Here is a 23,017-nt window from a genome sequence, read left to right on the forward strand (position 1 = left end):
TCGCCTACCGCCGGTGTTGTGCTAAAACCTTGACATTTTGCTCTAAAATCAAAGTGCTTCCACCTACAACTTTGAAACTTCATATGTAGATGCACCTTGATGAGTTCTACACACCACACCCATGTTAGGGTCACTAGGTCAAAGGTCAAGGTCACTGTGACCTTTAAAAAAAATAATTCTGACAAGCTTTCATTTATTCAAAACTGCACTCGCAGCCGAGCGTTGGCACCCGTTATGTTTGTACTCTTGTTATTATTTTATGTTAAAGTTGGTGTTCTGTTATAAAAGTAACCAAAAATTCTCTCCTTAAAGAGTTTCTGGGGTTTAATAGTTTGCTTTATTAAATACTACTATAGTTGATTTGTGCCGTGTGGATGCAGTATAACATATCCTTTTGCATATCTTCAATTGTGTCATATTTCAGTCTTTAAAAGCTTTTTTTTGTTATGAGCATGAAACATATTTGCAAACTGTTTAACACATGTTTTTTGTGATAATTTGCGTTGATACTTTTTCATACGGATGCTTGCTACTGTATCTCAACTCTAGCTTTAATAATATTAGCAATTCTGTATGATTTCTTAATATATTTTGGAAAATGTCATTTTATTGCAGATCTTGTAACCCCCCAACATTAATTCTATTGTAGAATTTGGACCCCCCCCCCCTCACAAAAAAAAACAAAACATCAAAACATTAATGTTACTGTTGACTCTTTCTACAGACAAGTAATGTAAAATGTTTTGTTTTTCAGGTGCTGCTGAGGATGACCTGGTTCTGCAGGTGATCATTCTGGTGGGAACAGTCTGCAATGACGACATCAGTGCCAAGATGTTGGCAGAGTCCAACATCATACACAGTCTCATTGAGCTCCTCAATGGTAAGGGGGCACAGGCTGTTCAACAGTCCCAAAAATGAAAAAAAAAAATGTTTCAACATGTTTCAACTGCAGCACATATTTTTGGTTTATAAAGAACTCCCAAAAATTCCAAATAACTGAATAATTGTGTTCATGTTTTTAATGTTATCCCTGTTCCTAATCAAAGGGGTTAGTGTTGTTTAATAGTTGCAAAATGAAGAAGTTAATGCTTCAAAACAACATAATCACATCAGTAAAGTATATTGTACATCTTCAAATCACTTTATATATGATCTTATTTCAAACACCTGAGGTAAAATTTGCACATGTTTAGAGTATTATGGGAAAAAGCAACTTTTTGCAAGTGGTAACATGACCGAAGAACTGTTACAAAATCAGCCCAAAAGCCCTGTTTTGAAAACTGGAAACATAAATTTGTATTTCAAAGTTTAGATGTGTAATGAGATCAGACCTATTTATATTTTAAATACCCTTGTATTTCAGCCAAGCAAGAAGACGATGAGATGGTATGCCAGATAGTGTATGTGTTCTATCAGATGATATTCCACGAGTCAACGCGTGAAGTCATCATTAAAGACACACGTATCCTTTTGATTTCGCTTCAACATTATATGTTGTGTAGTAGCCCTGAATGAAATGTGTGGTTTTTAAATGTTTTATAAGCTCAGATTGATGAGTAAGCATTTTATTGAGGTTTCTTTCAATTTTTTTTTCCATATTTTAAATTGTTGATAGGACTTAGACTTTGTGTTGTTTTTAAAGGTTGCTTGTATGGTTAGAATAAAAACAATATTTTTAGTCCCCTACCGGTTTCACCGGAGGGGACTTATGGTTTGCGCTCCGTCTGTCAGTCCGTCCGTCAGTCCGTCCGTCACACTTTTCTGAATCCTGCGATAACTTTAAAAGTTTTTAATATTTTTTCATGAAACTTGGAACATGGATAGATGTCAATATGGACATTATGCACGTCATTTCATTTCGTTCCTACGTCAAAAATTATGGTTGCTATGGCAACAAATAGATTAAAAATACAGCTGAAATGGTGGTTTTCTGGATCCTGCGATAACTTTTTAAGTTCTTAATATTTTTTCATGAAACTTGAAACATGAAAAGATGGCAATATGGACATTATGCAGGTCATTTCATTGTGTTCCTACGTAAAAAATTCTGGTTGCTATGGCAACAAATATATATTTTTTTTAAGTCTGAAAATGGTGGAATTTCTGACAATGGTGGAGCCGGTAGGGGACTTATATTGCTTGACAAAAGTCTTGTTTAATTTTGGATTTTTTTAACTTTGGATTTTTGTATTGTGTCATTTTGATATTATTGATATATTTCCTGAACCGCTCTTAGAAGCCCCAGCCTATCTGATAGACCTGATGCATGACAAGAACTCTGAGATACGCAAAGTCTGTGATAACACCCTCGACATCATATCTGTAAGTGCCCACTGTCCGTTAATCTATACTCGACATCATATCTGTAAGTGCCCTCTGTCCGTTACTCCACCCCCAATCATATATGTAAGTGCTCACTGTCCGTTACTCCACCCTTGACATCATATCTGTAAGTGCCCACTATATATTACTTCACCCTCGACATCATATTTGTAAGTGCCCACTGTCCGTTACTCCACCATAGACATCATATCTGTTAGTGCCCACTGTCCGTTACTCCACCCTCGACATCATATCTGTAAGTGCCCACTGTCCGTTACTCCACCGTAGACATCATATCTGTAAGTGCCCACTGTCCGTTACTCCACCCTAGACATCATATCTGTAAGTGCCCACTGTCCGTTACTCCACCCTCGACATCATATCTGTAAGTGCCCACTGTCCGTTACTCCACCCTCAACATCATATCTATAAGTGCCCACTGTCCGTTACTCCACCCTTGACATCATATCTGTAAGTGCCCACTGTCCGTTACTCCACCCTCGACATCATATCTGTAAGTGCCCACTGTCCGTTACTCCACCCTAGACATCATATCTGTAAGTGCCCACTGTCCATTACTCCACCCTCAACATCATATCTGTAAGTGCCCACTGTCCAATACCCCACCCTCGACATCATATTTGTAAGTGCCCACTGTCCATTGAAGTCAAAAATTACTTACTAATCTGGATTGTCTGGGATTACATCCTCACTCAGCTTATCTGTGAGAATTATTACAATTTGACAAAAAAGTAATACATGTAATGTAAGGTTTACAATCGTCTTTAAATTAACCAAGTACTGGTTGGAACTCTGATATAATTGAAATTTGTGAAATCGTTAAAATTAATGTGCATTAGTTATTATAAATGTATCATAATATCATGTATATATTGTTGCTGAAAACTTGTTTTGTTTTGCTAAGCCCTCTTTAGCTGATGTATTTCAACTGATTCAACATCCATATGCTAAAATCCCATATAAAACAATTATTTATTAAGTTTACAGGCTCCCCAGTTTCAACTTTTGTTTCTATGTTGTTTATTTTTAATGAAGAATTGACTTTAAAAAAGGGTTATGTGTTAGATTGTTATTTTAGAAGCACAATTTTAATGTATGTGCGTCCAATGCACTTTACAAAACTTGTGTTTTTTACTCTTCTCCAACTTCTGGCTTAAAATTGCCCAAACTTCCATTGCTCAGTGATCTTCCTGTGTAGATGATGGTAGAGAAAAGCACATTTGGCTGAGATGTATTGTTTGTTTTATTCAGAATCATTATTTAAGTGCTGGGTGGATCTTGCTCAAACTAATTTTACTTTAACATTTAAATAACCTTAATATGTAGATCTTAACAAAAAGTTGTACGCTGTTACCAGTTTTGGCAGAATTATGGCCCTTTGTCTGCTGTTACACTTTAGAATATAAAGTGTGTTTGTAACTTCTCTGTAACTACTGATCAATTCTTTCTCAAACTTTCATATCTGAATAAGCTACTCAGGAATGACACTTTCCGCATAAGAAGAGACTTCCTTTGAACAAAAAAGTTTCATATGAACATAAAATGCAATAGAAGTCGAAAGTGTTGTCCCTGATTAGCCTGTGCAGTGTGGGACGCCATTTAAAGCCCTGTTTTACCAGAATGCCGCTCATATATTCCAATTTATCAGGAATTCGATGTACAGTAGGCAAAGAAGATCCTTGTCTCATACTCTTATCTCAATTGTATTGCCCCTTGAATAAACTAACCCCTTAATATAAATATCTGAAATTTCAATTCCCCAGGAATTTGATGAGGAGTGGGCCAAGAAGATCCAGTTGGAAAAGTTTCGCTGGCACAACTCTCAGTGGCTTGAGATGGTGGAGTCCCGGCCCGGGGACGAGATGGCAGACCCGTACATGTACCCAGAGGAGGGGTACGAGGGATACCTGCAGGACGCCGACATACTGGACCATCCAGACCTCTTCTATCCTGGTAAGTCTGCCCCAATCTATCAAGGTAGGCTTTATTTGGCATCTGTTCCACTTAAATGTAATTGTGAGGACATTACTGCAATGAGTCACTGATTTGCCATGCAATAATTTGCAATGAGTCTAGTTGATATAAAGCAAATCTTGTGGTTATATTTCTATTGGGCAACCTAATAATTGCCATGATTGCTTGTGCAACATAAAAAGCTATCACAGTTATTGTGCGATAGAAGCAAAATGACTTTAAGCTGAACTACCATAAAACGTTGTGTATAACGCGCATTTATGTATAACGGGCATCTACTTTTTTAAGCTAAAAAAAAACAATAAGGTCACAATATACCAAAAGATTTCCTTAATAAATTCAATGTAAAACCAACAACTTCAGCGAAAAATAAAGTCAAACTTTTGCGCGTTGACACCCTCATAACCAAATCTTTTCTTCAAGAGCATTCCAAGCCGAATTGATTTAAACAATAAAAAATATAGGTCATTTGATATGTAAGAAAGAACTCGACGCAAATCAGCGGTCACTGTTTGAAGGCCATCTTTTTACCGGCTCTTCTCCAGTTAATGATGGTTTCCCGCCATCTGTCAAAGTCTCATGTAGTCTCCAACCTAAAAGCAAAATACTGAATTTGTAGTATACAGCAATGTTTTCCCTACCACATGCACACAGAAATATTCAAAAATAAAGTCATGGCAAGTGCCCATAGAGAGAATTGTGTCTTCAAATAAATGACATTCCAATTTTTAGAGGGTATAGCATTGCACTCCAAAATTATTAAGTATATTGTAACCTAAAAGAGAAATTTATTCTGATTAAAATGTGTTTTTCTTGCATATTAGTATCTTTCTATGCATATTGCACCAATATATTAAGTTTGCTCGATTAGCTGTCCATTTGGCCATTTTATATCATATATTCACACGCGGGTGTTTTCGGTCCGAAGAAGACAAAATTAGGCCTGTTAAAGCTTAAATGCCTCTTTAAGATTTAAAGCTGTTGTGTTGAATATCTGCAACAAATTACCAAAACAAACCACATAGACATGCACGTGGGGCTTATGCGTGGTAGAGAAAGAATGAATTTGTTAGCTATTTTCACTCTAAGCAATTTTGAAAATGTCTTTTGTGTGTGTGTTTTTTTTTAAATCACCCCAAAAATGTCAATTTCAAAGCCAAAAAAACACAATTTCATCCAAGACAGTACACAAATTAGTCAAAATGAGAGATCAAAGATACTTTGAAGTGTAGAAATCAATAAGCCTCCAATAACTTGTAATTTCACACCAATAAAAGCGTAAAATCTTGAAAGCGCCTTGTCGCTCGGTGCCCATTTATTTACCAGCCGCCAATGATATATTCTAGCATATAATGTCATGGGTGCCTTTAAACTGCAGCAGATGGTCAATATGCATTGCCAGGTCTCATTTAGAGGTTCAAGAGAATACAAAATTTCATATTTTGGGCACAAAATAAGTACTTTTCACTATTTTTATGGTGGCAATCTGGTCAAAATGGGGGTTCGTAACCAAGCGAAAGAAAAAAATGCTCATTTTGAGGGTTTAGGCTGGAAGGAAAGGTTAAAATGAACAAGATACACATATGTAGGCAAGCATTATAAGCTTAGCAATGAGGTTCCATGTAGTAACAGGGGCAGAAAGGCAGTTCAGATCAATGCAGGCATCCTGAAATGGGTTTCTAGTACTTCTTTTTCCTGCAGAACTCTCAACACAACAAATATCAGTGATCCATGTCACCTTTCTATGCAAAGACAAGCGAAAAAAGGTCAATACTGCCCTTAAATTACTGAATGAGAGAAGCATATACATGTACCAAATAAAAAACAAAACAAGTTGCTGAAAGTGCCAAACTTTGTCAAAAAGATCCTTCTAAGGTTAATGATGAAGGGGACACTTGCTAGAACAATCCTATGTTTAAGTCAGTAGCGACACCCTTTTAAGCCGGAACCATGACTGTAAGCATATTGTGAGAAAACAATACCAAAAAAAAGCTAATTGTATGGTTACAAGTAGCAAATCAACTCATCTGTACTGCATACATGCTCAGGACCAAGGATAAACCTAGCTGTTAAGTGCCAACTTCAGCTGCCAACAAAGCACAAGCTTTACGTGTCAGGACACGGAACTATCGATACAAACTGCACGGGGAATTACACGACGGCAAGGGTTTGAGTGACCACAAACTTGATTATGACATTCTTTACACCTTAAGCATCATAAATATGATTATTTGCTTGTGTACATGATAATAAATTTAAATTATTACCTGTTTTGCCATCAACAATCCTTATCCAGTGGCCCTGGTCTTAGTCCCAGAAATTCCTCTACCTGAAAAAGTCAAAATACCTAATAGAAATACATATAAAATGAAACAAAAACATGCATTTATGTATTTTAAGTGTATTTCTATGAATAATATGAAGTGATAAAGCTTGCTAAATTCATGATTGTACTAAATATGAAGGCTGGCTCAGTTAAGCATCTGCTGCACTGTCCATACTGTAAAAATGTCTGCCCTTCCATGTCGGTGAAATGGGGCTGTGTTTGAATGTTAATGCTTTACGCACAAGCTATTGTTGCATTACTGGATCACGGAGTCCCTGGCGTTGAATTCTGACTTCATATAGCACATTAACGCTACACGGTCAACCAATATGCCTTTGAATTTATGTCGGAAAGCAATTTAGCCCTTATTCGGCTATATAAGGGTGGGGGGGTCAACTTGAAAAACAACTATTCCAGGGCAAATAATCTGAATTCATGCATTTAATGAACTTAATTTTTTTCTCTTTTGCTAAGAAATGACCAAAAATCAGCTTTTCCAGTCATATTTTGCACTTGCAGATGATATTGCATTTTTACCTAAAGTTAGTTTAGGTAACAATATGCCAAAAGATTTCCTTAACAAATTCAATGTAAAACCAACAACTTCAATGAAAAATAAAGTCAAACTTTTGCGCGTAGACACCCTCATAACCATACCTTTTCTTCAAGAGCATTCCAAGCCGAATTGATTTAAACAATAAAAAAGATAGGTCATGTGGTATGTAAGAAAGAACTTGACGCGAATCAGCGGTCACTGTTTTAAGGCCATCTTTTTACCGGCTTTCTCCAATTGATGATGGTTTCCCGCCATCTGTCTAAGTCTCATGTAGTCTCCAACCTAAAAGCAAAACACTGAATTTGTTGTATACAGCAATGTTTTCCCTACCAAGTGCCCATGGAGAGAATTGTGTCTTCAAATAAATGACATTCCAATTTTTAGAGGGTATAGCATTGCACTCCAAAATTATTTAGTATATTGTAACCATAACATTTAAATAAAAATGGCTTCCTTGTTTTTCATTCTCTTCTTCAAATTTATTTGATTTCAATGCTCTGTACGTACCTGAAAAAGAAAGAAAATATTTAAGTTAACTTATAAAATTTGTCCATCTTATTCAGATCGTAAATATAACACTATATTAACATAGTTACAGTTAAAACACCGGGGAACAGAATGATGCGAATTACCGCAACTGTGTAACTGACAGGGAAAAAATGTCTTGGCATGGCTGTAGTTGTGCATAACGCGCATTAAGTTTTTAAAATGAAATTTTGGGGTAAAAAAGTGCGCCTTATACACAACTTTATACATAGTGACCATACTTGGCCGGGCTAACCTATTCTTTCCCCGTAGGTTTTCTTTGACCTTTATAGGTCAAGATTCATTCTGACCATACTGAACCAGCCCTCTCTCTCTCTTATCTCTGTTTTTTCTTTTGAAATCTGTAGGCCAAAGTACTTACAGTTACAGACTGTATGTTCCCAGACTAATGTCTTTTATTGTGTAAGGTTTTGTTAATTGCCTGAATATGGGCTGTCAGTATACAGTTAAATAATTTGTGTGCAAAAGAAGTAAAACTGGCTACATCTACATTTTACATGTATTTGTAAACCATATTAACATGTATCGACAACTTTCACACCAATTAATGAAATGTTGGTTTTGCAGGACCAAAAGGTACAAAACATCAGTTACAGAGAAGTATTGCATGGATAATTTGACTTAAATCAGAAACGCATGGGTCTTAATAGAATTAATTTAAGTAGCTTTATTAGCTCGGCTGTTTTTGGAGGTATTGTCATAGCCAGCTCATCGTTTCATGTCGTGTCCGTCGTCGTGTCCGCCGTCTATGTCGTGCTAAAACCTTAACATTTTGTAGAGGTTTTGAACATTGGCTCTAAAATCAAAGTGCTTCAACCTACAACTTTGAAATGTCATTTGTAGCTGCACCTTGATGAGTTCTACATGCCACACCCATTTTTGGGTCACTAGGTAAAAGGTCATGGTCACTGTGACCTCTAAAAAAAATTATGTCAAGCTTTCATTTATTCAAAACTGCACCCGCAGCCGAACGTGGCAGCCGTTATGCGGTGCTCTTGTTTACTTGGTAATTGTTTGTTTTGCATTACTGCATGTTCTGCTAGAAAGGCATTGGTCTTTATTTAGAACATTCATTAAGAGGGTTGTTTCTTTGGCCTTTGTTCTATTCTTCAGTCTGTACTAAGCGTTAAACGGCTCTTGTCCTCGCAACATGAATGAATGCATGCAAAAATGACATTAATTCTTATGAAAATAATAGCTTTTATTTCATTGTAAAATGATTTAATTTGATGATAGTATAGCTTATTAGTGTGTATGGAATATACTCCTTACTGTTTACTGATCTATTTATGTTTTGATGCCCCCGAAGGAGGGAATATAGTGATCAGACCGTCCGTCCGTCCATCCTTCAATCACACTTTGCGTTTAGGTTTCAAAAAATGCTCATAACTTCTATGTCCCTTCAGATAGCAACTTGATATTTGGCATGCATGTGTATCTTATGGAGCTGCACATTTTGAGTGCTGAAAGGTCAAGGTCATCCTTCAAGGTCAAAGGTTGCACCTTCTTAGTCATAAAATTAGGCCATAAAGAAGCTTGTTTTTTAAATTAATGGAGTTTTGCACTATGGAGATGTGAGTTTTTCTTCTATGTCTATAGTTTTTGTCAATAAAGTGAATTTTGTTTAATTACCCATATCAAAAGAATAAGATATGTTTGAGTGCATTCTATGTGTGTACCTAAAGTTTCATAGTAACAATGCAAATTTATTCACAAGGTTAATGCAGCATGTTATTTGGCAAGTATCTTAAATGATATTTTTTATATAAAAAAAGGTTTTGTTTGACTTATATTGTATTAATCAATAAATACTCTACATAGTTTGCAGTTAAACAAGTCATATGTGCATATATATTGGAACACATCAGAGAGTAAATGAAAACAGGACAAGAACGGCTATAAATAAAGATACATTTATGTTTATTAAAGGGGCCTTTTCACAGATTTTGGCTTGTATTGAAGTTTGTTATTAAATGCTTAATATTGATAAATGAAAGCTTTGGATATAAAAAGCTCCAGTAAAAAACAAGAATAAAATTAAAGAGAGAAAAAAAAGTAACCCGCAACTGGGCTCGAGCAACTGACCCCTGGAGTAAAAGTCTATCGCTTACACCACTCGGCCATCCGCCCTGATACAATCAACAATGTATTTTATACATTATATAAGCAATCCTTGTAGTATCACAAACTATAACGCTGCAGCAGAATTCTCCAAATTAATCAATCGTTTCGTGTTGCAACGCTGTATAATTTTCAGGTTTTTAAATCATCAAAAGATGCATATAATGGATATTTTAGCGCATGGAAATTGTTTAGTATTACTATTACTGTTTCCTCACAAATATCATAACTACAACGAAAATTTGCGAATCTGAAACATTTTTTTAATTTTGTCAATTTACCAAAACTTGAAAAGGCCCCTTTAATAGCTATATTTCAATTGAATGGGATTCAGTGTATGTAATTTTATTCTTCTGTTAACAAATGCCTCAAATTTGTAAACTCTGTGAAGTCATGTTGTTGATGCCTTTAAAGACCCATTTTAACTGACATTTTATGCAAGCATTGACATTCCCAGAGATATTGCCTTCCTGTAGATGTAACATCTTTGAATGCAGTTGGACCCATGTTAGGACCAATTCTTATACAACTGTAGTTCAAAATATTGCCTATATTCATATAAGATTCTAAGGAAGCGGCAAGCCTGGTTCAAAGTTTAAAAGTGCAGGGCTTATAAACTTGTGCTTCCAACAATACCTGTGTGATAATTTCACCAGACATGTTATATCTGGGTGTGTGTCTGTTTACAGATGGGTATGACCCAGCCCTGGTCATGGACGGTCACCTGACACCAGAGTACATAGACGAGAATGGAGTGTATGGGTCAGTTATTGTAGTTGTCTCATTTTTCTACATCTTTGTTTTTGTAGTGTGAAAATGTGTGCCACAAATCTATAAGTAGTATAATTATTCAAATAGTTTTAAAAGTGTGTTTCAATCAAAATTACGCAATTTGTTTATGTTATGTTGAAAATGTTGAAAGAGTAATTCAATGTGTATTTCACCATGCTTGAATCGCTCATCAGTTTGAATCATAATGTGCTCTAATCATGAAGCATTTTGGCTGATAATTTCAAAAAGAATGAAATAATTACAACATTGTTCAGCATTGAACCAGTGAACAATGATTTGGCTTGTCTGTATTTTTCAAACTGCTGTTCTGAATCTAAGATAAAAGCTTCAGGAATTAATTTAAATATGTTGTGTTTGACATTCACATGTGTAAACTGTATTTACTTAATGACAAAATGCAACATTTTTAAAATTTCACCTACATATTTGTGTTAATTGCCTTATGGTATAACTGAATACTTTTCCAAGAGTTTCAATACACTGATTTTTTCCAAGAGTTTTAATTATTATAACTAATTTTTGACGAGTTTAGATATACTGAACTGATTTACCAAGAGTTTCAATATACTGAACTAATTTTCCACAACTTCAATGTACTCAACTTATTATCCCCCGCCATAGGGGGAGGGATATTGTTTTGGCATTGTCTGTCCGTCTTTCCGTCCATCCGTCCAGAGCCATATCTTGGAAGTGCTTTTGCAGATTTCATTGAAACTTGGTATGAGCACAGGTGTAGGGCGCGTGGCCAAGTCACTTTAACACTATCAATTTGTCATAAAACAATATTTTTTGTCATATTGACCAAAAAAAAAATTTATATTTTTTTTTTTCTGATATGATATATATGAATATCAGAAAAAAAACAATTATGAATATTTTTTTTTGTCAATATGATAAAAATGTTGTTTTATGACAAATTGATAGTGTTAAAGTGACTTTGCCACGCTCCCTACACCTGTGGGTATGAGTATATATATGGATAAGAGGATGATGCACCCCAAATGGCATTGTACACCATCTGTTAATAACGGAGTTATGACCCTTTGTATCTTGAAAAATTGCTTTTTATGGCCCAGGTAGGGTGGCATATAGCAGTTGAACTGTCCGTCAGTCAGTATGTCTGTCTGTCCGTCCGTCTGAAAAAAAATGTTGGCCATAACTTTTGCAATATTGAAGATAGAAACTTGATATTTGGCATGCATGTGTTTCTCATGAAGCTGCACATTTTGAGTGGTGGAGGTTCAAGGTCAAGGTCATCCTTCAAGGTCAAAGGTCAACACCCAAAATATTTTTATTTAAAAGCGGCGCAATAGGGGGTATTGTGTTTCTGACGAACACATCTCTTGTTTAAGTGTCAAATATAACACTTTTGTGTCCAGAAGCATATTGGCGGGGGATATCTATTCAACGAATTTGCTTGTTTAAAAAAAGTTTCAATATACTCAACTTATTTTTCCAAGAGATTCAATATACTGAACTCATTTCCGTGAGTTTCAATTTACTGCATAAATTATACAAGAGTTTCGATATATTGGACTCATTCTCGGAGAGTGAAAATATTTTAAACATCATTTTCTCATAAGCTTCTATAAAAAACAGTTTGGGTTAAATTGCAGTTATGGCAATGAATACGAGCCGTATGCCCGGCCGGACTCCAACATGGGCTTTGTTAACGGTGGGGTGGGAGGTGGGTACGGGAGGGGAATGGACGAGTATGGCCCACCCCTGGACCAGTACGGGCGACCCATACAGCTGGATGAGTACGATGACTACCCACAGAACTACCACTACGGGCCACCTGAGGTGGCAGACGACGGAGAGGAGGGTTATGGAGGATATGGATACCACCAGGGCATGAGATAACATCACTAACTTTTATCAAACTGAGCCTTGTTGTGGGAAAACTGGGCTTAATGCATGTGCCTAAAGTGCCGTTCTAGTGAAACGATTTTTGTTAAGAAGAGACTTCCTTTAAACGAAAAACATGTAGTCTGCACAGGCTAATGTGGGACAACACTTTACACACATGTATTTACACAGTGTTCCCATCTAGCGAACTACACAGCTGAATGAGATTTAATGATTACCCACAGAACTATCACTTCGGGCCGTCCGAGATGTCAGAGCATTTGACTATGGAGGATAAGGATACCACCAGGGCATTTGATAACATCATTAAATTGTTTTATACTGAATAAGTATTTTAAGCTCACCTGAATATGCTTATAATGAGCTTTTTGCAATTTGTATGCCCCCCTTCGAAGAAGAGGGGGTATATTGCTTTGCTCATGTCGGTCTGTCGGTCGGTCCGTCCACCAGGTGGTTGTCAGACGATAACTCAAGAACGCTTAGGCCTAGGATCATGAAACTTCATAGGTACATTGATCATGACTTACAGATGACCCCTATTGATTTTGAGGTCACTAGGTCAAAGGTCAAGGTCACTGTGACCCGAAATAGTAAAATGGTTTCCGGATGATAATTCAAGAACGCTTATGCCTAGGATCATGAAACTTCATAGGTAGATTGATCATGACTAGCAGATGACCCCTATTGATTTTCAGGTCACTAGGTCAAAGGTCAAGGTCACGGTGACCCGAAATAGTAAAATGGTTTCCGGATGATAATTCAAGAATCCTTATGCCTAGGATCATGAAACTTGATAGGTAGATTGATCATGACTAGCAGATGACCCCTGTTGATTTTCAGGTCACTACGTCAAAGGTCAAGGTCACGGTGACCCGAAATAGTAAAATGGTTTCCGGATGATAACTCAAGAACGCTTATGCCTAGGATCATGAAACTTCATAGGTACATTGATCATGACTCGCAGATGACCCCTATTGATTTTCAGGTCACTAGGTCAAAGGTCAAGGTCACAGTGACAAAATCAACAACATGTTTGCCTTGTGTTGCTACAAAGACTGAAACATTTTGTGTTAAATGCATTTAAAAAAGACAATGGTACACTGTGCCTGTCCGATTCAGCTTTCAATGGCATAATTAACAGTAAATGTGCAAATGCTAGGAGGGCACTAACTTGTTGAAATGTTCAAATGTGTCAATTATGTAGATACTAGTACTATGTAATACAAACTGTAAAATATAAATTGTTCATTAATTTTGTACTCTTTACTTTTTTCAGATTGGAAGGTTGTACACAAACTTGAAAGTACTATTCTATGGAATCTGCAAGTTTGCGCAAGCTTGCAAATAAATATCATCAGCAAAACAACAATTATCAGCAAGCTTGCGCAAGCTTGCTGCGAGGTTCCAATTTTAAGCTTGCGCAAACTTCCTCCACAAAGCTTGCGGCAAGCTTGCTGCAAGCTTGCCGCAAGCATGTTAGAAAAGCTTGCGATTTTGATTAAAGCAGGAACTTTGGTGTATAAACACATTGTTATGCTGTGCTCTTGTTTTCTTTAAGCATTAGATATATGAGAATTAGTTATAGTACTTTTTGGTTATTCAATGATATTTCAGAGATACTTAAAATGTACTTCTGTTATACCTAATGAGAGCTTCAAAAGTACTTTCCAAATAATACGTTGATTGTACTTCATTTGTACTGAATTAATACTTTAATTGTACTTTAAATGTACTTCTGTTTTACCTAATGTAACGCTTCAATAGTACTTCCTAAATGGTACTTAAAATGTACTTCAATCATTATATACTTCTAATGTACTTCAGTTGTACTGGTATGATACTTCAATAGTACTTCATACTATTGTTCTTCTGTGATACTTCAGTGGTACTTCCCATATTGATACTTCAACGGTACTTCATTGTCCAGTATGAGCTAGGACAGCTTCAGATGTGCTTCAAGTGTTCTTTAAAAATGCTTCCCTGGGCAAAGTATACTTGAAGCAAAATTTAAATATTTTAGACGGAACTTCAATTGTACTTCCACCTGGACATTGTTAGTATTTTATTATTGCTGACAGTTTGAAGTACATATGAAGCTGGTACTTAATTGCATGTACATGGTACTCCAGAAGGGGGCTTTATTTGAACTTCTTTGATACTTTAAATGTACTGTATATGTGGATGGGGCCTAGGATCATAAAACTTCATAGGTACATTGATCATGACTCGCAGATGACCCCTATTGATTTTGAGGTCACTAGGTCAAAGGTCAAGGTCATGATGACCCGAAATAGTAAAATGGTTTCTGGATGATAACTCAAGAACGCTTGTGCCCAGGATCATGAAACTTCATTGATACATTAATCATAATTTGCAGATGACCCCTATTGATTTTCAGGTCACTAGGTCAAAGGTCAAGGTCACAGTGACTAATCTTACATAAATGGTTTCCGGATGATAACTCAAGAACGCTTACGCCTAGAATCATGTAGCTTCATTGATTATGACTTGCAGATGACCCCTATTGACTTTCAAGTCACTAGGTCAAAGGTCAAAGTCACGGTGACTTCACACAGTAAAATGGTTTCCAGATGATTACTCAAGAAAGCTTACACCTAGGATCATGAAACTTCATAGGTACATTGATCATGACTTGCAAACCCTATTGATTTTATGGTCACTTGGTCAAAGGTCAAGGTCACATTGCCAAAAAACGTATTCACACAATGGCTGCCACTACAACTGACAGCCCATATGGGGGGCATGCATGTTTTACAAACAGCCCTTGTTTACAATAGAAATTCTTGAATTGGTTGTTACTGAAATTCATATTCATAAAACAACTTTAAATTCAACCCTGTGTTCCTGTTAACGATATTGTGCACTCGCGGCAATTTTGTTATTTTACCGAACACCGTGGTCAGTTACGTGTCCGCCACCCGTGAAATGTCACCCATCTGGAAAAGTGAACATCGCTGACAGGCGATTTTGTTTAAAGTACACGATATCTGTATTGTTGGTTAACTTAACATTGAACATGACTGAACTATTATTGAATAAAATAAACAACCCAATTAAAAAGAGTGTGCTCCCAATTTTAGAAGAGTCTTTTTGGCTTTTCGTTGGAAGGTCCTTCTTTTGATCCGTAGACTGTCTATTTCATCTATTATTAAGTAGACAATTTGACCGAAGATAGCTTTATGTTGGTATGCTGGTTGCTTGAAAGAAATATGCCTATTTATTTTTAGATTAAGAGGTCAAATGTCAATGTAACAGAGGCTTGTAAAATGAAATGTGTTTATACACGATCGATATCTCATATATGTGTGTTAAAATTTTAGAAATGTGTCACGCATACTCACTAGTAACGAGTTTTCAATATACGTGAATACACAGTTCAATTCGCATCATGTAAAGTTGTGTTTTTCAGCTGTATGTTAATATTCCTCAAAAGTGTCATTCTCTGTACAAAACCCATCAAAATTATAATTACATGTAAACACCGTCATGCAATTCGCTTATGATAGGGCTTTGAAGTACGTTATTTTCAATGCACCCCTTACACTTTCTATCACTCATTTTTATCACACTAGCGTACTCATGCAATTGAAAATTATTATTTTATAATTAAATGTATCATTATGGTAATTTATTGAAGCAAAAAATGCAAATGCAAAAAATAATACGTCTTATGCATAGAGCTCTTTGTTGTGTCAAATTGTCCGTCTTTCAGTCTTAAGACAATCATTACTTTGATACAAATGACGCGTTGTTTTAAGATGCAAATAAATGTTTAATAAATTCTTTTTACACTAAATATTATATTTTTGAAATATTATTTAGGTGTTGTTTTTTCAGAGCTTCTTATCGATTTATTTTCTAAACAAGTGTCGTTATCCATATGTTTTGAAAATCATGAAAATGAAGCATACGTTATACAACAATTTGATAAGTGTCTCAATGATATTATAAACTGGATGACAACTTTCAAGCTAAAAATGAACCAATCATAAACAGAAATCATTGTATACGGAACAAGGCAACAATTATCTAAAATGTTCATATCAAGTGTGAGTGTTGGAGGATGCATTGTTAAGTTAGTAGACCGTGTGAGAGATCTTGGTGTTACAATGACCAACACTCTTAACTTTGACCTTCACATCACCAAGAAGTGCCAAATTGCCCAAATGCAATTGCGTAATTTAAAAGCTATACGCAGGCATTTGATACAGAAGTCAGGCCATAATTAAAAAATTGTTTGTTTGGCATAACCCGACCCAGGTAAATTTAGGTGGGTAGGTAGGTAAGGATTTTTTTTTTTTTGTATTTTTTATTTTTGACATTGAACTCTTTTATATACCAAAGGTAATCATCAAATAAAGCTAAGTCTTCTGGCTCATGATAAGAATATTGGTTAAGATTGTTCTGCATGGCATAGAATTAGTTTATTATTTATTTTGGTTGAGACACATCCAAGGAATATTTGTGTGAAGTTAATTCAAAAAAGAACACTGAGTGGTTGAGAAGATGTTCTTTAAAAAAGGTTAACAGACGGACGACGGACTAAAGACGATTACAAAAGCTCACCTTTCACTCTGTGACAGGTGAGGTAAGACATATATGCTGAAAAAACATGTCAGAGAATAAAGTTTTTTCTTTTTAATATGCCTGTTTTCAGACGAAACATTTTAATATGGGTACACACACGCATACAAATGTTCACTTTTTAGGGAGGCGTTTAATAACTGGTTTTGTGGCCTGACACTTTTTACATTGTGGAAGAACCACACGAAATTTGTCCAAAGAGTCTGCGTCCCTTTCTGTTTCTTTAGTCGAGGCACAATAGCAGCATATGTTTTTGTCTGCTGTTATGTGTGGGGAGGCATAGTATGCAAACTCAATGGGACTGCTGCAGCCAAGCTGTAGCCTAACAAATACCGTCCCATGAAGCCCATCACCTGGAAAATAAAAATAAGGTCATTCAGTTTTTAAAATGCATGCTGCTCAAATGTAATATTTGAAAATCTTAATCATAAGTTCCTTGTTGTTATGTACCTATAAAATAAAACATTCAAAGTTAAAAATGCTATATACAGATTTTAATCATGTATTCCTGATACAGAAAATATAACTACTACTAAAGTCTGATTGAGTGATGCAGGTTATAAAGACACTGTCTCTGTCATTTTATATGCGGCATAATTTAAAAATGAAGTTTCTATGTGTCTGCTAATGAAATTGTTTAATGGACATACCATCCCGTACAACTACTTGTATTTTTCTTGTATCCTCTTCAGTGCTCTTTCCTCTCTAGTAGTTAGTGTTTTCTTGCTGTATATACATCGTGGTTTTTGACACTCATAACAACAGACAATACTGCGTGCATTCTGTCCGACCTGAAATTTGTTTTGACAACCCTGTAAAAATTTCGCACAGTTAAGAATACATTTCCTGGCGTTGTTTTTGTAAGATTTATTAAAGTTTCATCATATCGAGTCCGGCAGGACAATTATGCAAATGCAAGACAGATAAGACAGCTTTCAATTATATAGTAATTTGCAGTTTTATAAGTAACAATGACAGCTTTCAAAATTAATATTAAAAGCATCTGGGTTTCTAAATGCAGGTCTGCCAGAGAATATTTTTTTTAAACCTTACAGATTTTAACATACCTGCTGTTCTTCAGCAACCTTGGCAATGGTCTCGTTTGATGTAGATGGCATGTGACTCACATTTGTGGCGGTTCCAAGAACGTCCTCAAACTGTCGGTAGTGCGATTTGTCATCGGAACATAGCATTGGGTCAGGGAGATATTGTGGAATAACACCACTTGTGTTTCTTACTTCTATACAGCACTGTCGGTCATAACACTTTCTCACCTATTTGATAGTTTACACATTAAAACTCTTGTATTGATATAAATGACTCTTGAATGAAAATATATTCATATGTGTCTTGTTCTGTGAAAATTGGGCATAATGCATGTGCGTTAAGTGCCGTCCCAGATTAGCCTGTGCAGTCCGCACAGGCTAATCAGGGACGACACTTTCCGCTTTAACTTGATTTTCGATAAGAAGGGACTTCCTTCAAACTAAAAATACCTTAAAAGCGGAATGTGTTGTCCCTGATAAGCCTGTGCGTACTGCACAGGCTAATCTGGGACGACACTTTACGCACAAGCTTATTAACACAGCACAACGTTTCCAAAAAGTTTATCAAATACAAGATACATGCGAAGCCCGCAATGGGCCCATCCCGCGAAAGCCAGCAATAATGCGACTTGTATGTTCGGCCGTTTAAGTAAGACTGTCCATAAATATAGATATAAACAAAGAAAGCTTTGATAATTGTTATGTGTACAATTCTGATTGCCTGTGTAACGTCACGTGTCTACATGTACAATTCTGATTGGCCGTTTGTTAAGTCACGTGTCTGCAACCTAAATATACGTATGCAACGGACACCTAACGAATACATACGGAAATGACCGAAGATTGGCACATACGGTAAGCAAATATTCGTGTCCGGTAATTATAACCCGAGGCTAATGATTTGTTGATCCAGATGGCTGCCTATTTAAGATTGTATGAAATGTGGTACAAATTTCGATCATTATATAAATCCAACAATGCCCCAAATGTGCGTTTTGTGTGCGTTATGTTACACAACTTTCCCCCTTAATTTGATTTTTTTATATTTTATGATTTAAAAAAATCTTTTAAAATTTTACTATTGAATTACTAATTAAATAACAAAAACTACATTCATATAAACACACTCAAATGATGGAAAATATGCGGATAACAATATAATTTACTTGACAAGCATCTCTGCTGAAATAAATAACATTAGTAATTGATATACAATTTAAATGTCAATCGAAATGTTGTGTAGAACATCATATGTTGATCGTTGGCCATCTGTACATCTGGTGTCGTCCATGTTGTCTTGAAGTTGTAGCTCGCGGCGAATACGATGTTTCATTGAAGTCATTGCTGCCGTCATGAAGATAAGCCGATTGTGGATTCGCCCGTGGCAATTGGAATGCGTTTGTTGATTCAGCTCTGCTTTCCGATGTTTAACTTGCGTCGTCGATTGTCGTTTCCGTTGTATTCATCGTTGTTGTTGTTTTCGTTGTCGTTTGTACTTTTTTTGATGGCCCCAGCGTCTTCATTTCTCTCGGGACATTAAGATCTTCTATTGGCCATAATGCTCACGAGGTATTAACTAAAGCAGTGTTCTCCTTGATGTCTTAAGCCTCGGAAGTATCATTCCAAATGCTTATCTACGCACGTCAAACAGTTGAACGGCTGCATCTACTCTATAGTGTTTAACGTCACAAGTATTGTGTCCAGTGTTGCGTCACTTGTTGTCCTTCGAAATCTTCTGGCGTTGGTCTTCTTTTAGCGATAGAACCAGGTATTCACTTTGAGAGTAAACGCCGTGATGTTCCATTCTAATTTTGTTGTTTGTTTCTTCTATTCGTTGTGGAAGGCGTTGTCTCGCGAAGTCGCTCTTCTTCGGCGTTGTCTTCAAATCTCGATATTTTTTATCTGCGTCGTGGTGATACAAGTATCAGTTGTTCAAAATCATGGCAAACATTTATAAATATCCCCTTAGTTATTGTTAAATATCGTCATGACAACTTACTGTGATATCTTATTCAAAAAAAAAAAAATCTTTACAACGAAAAAATATTAGTCAATTCCTCAAAACATACTTCGGATAAGTACATGACAGTTTGACATCTGACAAGCCATTTACTTAATATGACTTGTGTACCGCCTTAGGCATAATCATTTTACGCACGTGCAGCCAGTAAATTTTTGACAGGCGCGCGCCACTTTATTGACCTAGAGAAATGGGTAATGATAGACGTACCTGTTCATATCATGGTTTCATAAACCTCATCTTTATCACTATAGTTTTGCCGTTGGGCATAGATTTATTGACGTGTTTGACCTGTGCACTTGTAAAAATGCGCAAATATGACAAGGCAGACTTTTATATATATGCATTCATAATATAAGAACACGTATCGGTATACTTCAAAATTCAGGTCTTTGCTCCTAATCGAACTACTCAAATAATTCTTATGCGACATCGCATCTTCTGTCCATAGCGTAATTTGCTTCGATGGCACAGGGATAAATTCTCTTACTCATGAGGACGCTAAGGTTATCAGAACCTCGGGCTCGGTATGTCCTAACGCTGATCAGTCAGCCGTGCTCATAAAATATAATTGTAACCCTTAAACAATTATATTAGAAATTTAATGCGTACATATCGTTATATTTTAACTGCGCTATACGCGTCAGATCGCATTAAATTCTTACTTAAAAATACTCAAGACCTTCAATATTACCGATATCCTTCATATATTTGCATCAACACAATGACGTATATACATATTTACATAATAATTTTTTTTTGTGTGTCTGCCCTATTCATATTCGCAATCAACATTATTTTTCTTATTTCATATTTTCTTTCTTTTACAATTCGGAAAACTATTTTTAAATTTTCCAATAATTTTATTTATTCGTCCTCTTTAATTTTCTTTATCATTCAAATAAACCAAACCTGCCTTATTTTCTTTATTAAAATAATAAACAAAACTGTCTTAAATAATCTAAATTCCTAAGTTCATAATTCTGCCAATGTAAAATTACAAGATAAATTCATTGAATATTTTTTTATATTTGCTCCTTCTTCGAGTTTTTCTATTATATTAATAAATAAAATCATCCACAAATTTTCTTTATTAAAATAATAAACAAAACTGTTTTAAATACTCTTATTTTTCCTTTTACATTTTAATTTAATGAAAATTTACAATCATTCCAACAATTTAAAATGTATTGGTATGCAAAAAAACCCATATGTCCGTACATAATCCTATATTCTTACAATACCAAAAATATATATAAAAATTCTTTAAATACTCTCTTGTGTGTACACCTTTAATTTAATGATTTCCATAACTCATAAAAATAATGTAAAACTCAAATATCTCTTTTTATTCTCAATTCACCGCTATTTATAAAAATGTACCGATAAATGCAAAATTGGCATAATTTTTATATTTGCAAAATTTGTGCGTACATAATTTATTATCATCATTATTATTTTTAACATCTAACTACATAAAATTCTTTAAAACAATTCTTAAAAATTTCGTTGTCATGACGCCTTTTACTTTCATTTTCTACTTTATAAATTTTGAAATTCCCTCTCCAAGTTTGCAATAATTGTTTTAAACAACTGACCTGAATTCATGTCGCGTTGTGGTTGTGATGTTTTCATTTTTTCGGCACGTGATCGCACTTGTGATCGTACTTCGGTCGTATCCATGGTACACGGCACCATAAAATGTACTGTGTAGCGTAATTGCGTATTGTTCGTGGAGAACACACAGTAACAACTAAGTTCATTTCTGATTTCTTTGCGTTTTATTTCTGCTTATTAACACAACACAACGTTTCCAAAATGTTTATCAAATACAAGATACATGCGAAGCCCGCAATGGGCCCATCCCGCGAAAGCCAGCAATAATGCGACTTGTATGTTCAGCCGTTTAAGTAAGACTGTCCATAAATATAGATATAAACAACGAAAGCTTTGATAATTGTTATGTGTTCAATTCTGATTGCCTGTGTAACGTCACGTGTCTACATATACAATTCTGATTGGCCGTTTGTTAAGTCACGTGTCTGCAACCTAAATATACGTATGCAACGGACACCTAACGAATACATACGGAAATGACCGAAGATTGGCACATATGGTAAGCAAATATTCGTGTCCGGTAATTATAACCCGAGGCTAATGATTTGTTGATCCAGATGGCTGCCTATTTAAGATTGTATGAAATGTGGTACAAATTTCGATCATTATATAAATCCAACAATGCCCCAAATGTGCGTTTTGTGTGCGTTATGTTACACAGAGACATTTTACCACATTTGCATTGAGTGATATTTTACACGGTAGGAAAAAATCAGACGCCTGTATTGAACTTTTATATAAAATATTTATATTAAAATACAAGTTAAATTTTAGTTTTAATACTATTGAAGTATGTATCTTTAATACAAGACTAAAAAGTCTACAGTGTGAGTATGCTTGAATGTGTCAGTAGTTACTATATAAACATGACCTGGCACTTGTAGTTTTCCACGACTATGTTAAAGCACTCGGTTACTTTAAAGTACTAACTTCTATACAGAGTGATATCTAGCACTAGAAAGCACATTTAATGATTAAGGCACCAGCACCAGGAGTATTAAGAAGAGGAGAAAAAAAAACAGAGCTTACAATGACAGTTAAACACAGTCTAAATTATATAAGATAGAAAAAGTATCAGTAGAACATACTTAATACCAGCAGATTTTTACTATCAGATCTTAAATTAGCAAAAGCAGACATAAAATTAAAATGTTAAATCATACAATCTAATCTGCAATTGAATTTGTCTGATGCGTTAAAGA

The 23,017-nt window shown here is 35.5% G+C and overlaps 2 protein-coding genes across 2 annotated transcripts in view; one reads left to right on the forward strand and one right to left on the reverse strand.

Annotated features, from left to right (window-relative positions):
- LOC127838909 (kinesin-associated protein 3-like) overlaps positions 1-12,902 on the forward strand; it is a 38,775-nt gene extending 25,873 nt beyond the window's left edge. The window contains exons 13-18 of the mRNA XM_052366999.1: positions 755-880; positions 1,364-1,462; positions 2,237-2,322; positions 4,107-4,296; positions 10,556-10,628; positions 12,275-12,902. Of these exons, the coding sequence (XP_052222959.1) occupies positions 755-880; positions 1,364-1,462; positions 2,237-2,322; positions 4,107-4,296; positions 10,556-10,628; positions 12,275-12,521 (821 nt within the window). The 3' untranslated portion in view covers positions 12,522-12,902. The remainder of the gene's footprint in view (positions 1-754; positions 881-1,363; positions 1,463-2,236; positions 2,323-4,106; positions 4,297-10,555; positions 10,629-12,274) is intronic.
- A 4,344-nt stretch (positions 12,903-17,246) lies between these two features.
- Positions 17,247-23,017, reverse strand: part of LOC127839827 (uncharacterized) — an 87,721-nt gene continuing 81,950 nt past the window's right edge. Inside the window, exons 2-5 of the mRNA XM_052368215.1 lie at positions 18,200-18,382; positions 17,799-17,944; positions 17,666-17,706; positions 17,247-17,485 (exon numbers count right to left, since the gene is read on the reverse strand). Coding sequence (XP_052224175.1) covers positions 17,247-17,485; positions 17,666-17,706; positions 17,799-17,944; positions 18,200-18,382 — 609 coding nt within the window. The remainder of the gene's footprint in view (positions 17,486-17,665; positions 17,707-17,798; positions 17,945-18,199; positions 18,383-23,017) is intronic.

The sequence above is a fragment of the Dreissena polymorpha genome, chromosome 7, assembly GCF_020536995.1.
Source record: "Dreissena polymorpha isolate Duluth1 chromosome 7, UMN_Dpol_1.0, whole genome shotgun sequence".
NCBI lineage: Eukaryota > Metazoa > Mollusca > Bivalvia > Myida > Dreissenidae > Dreissena > Dreissena polymorpha.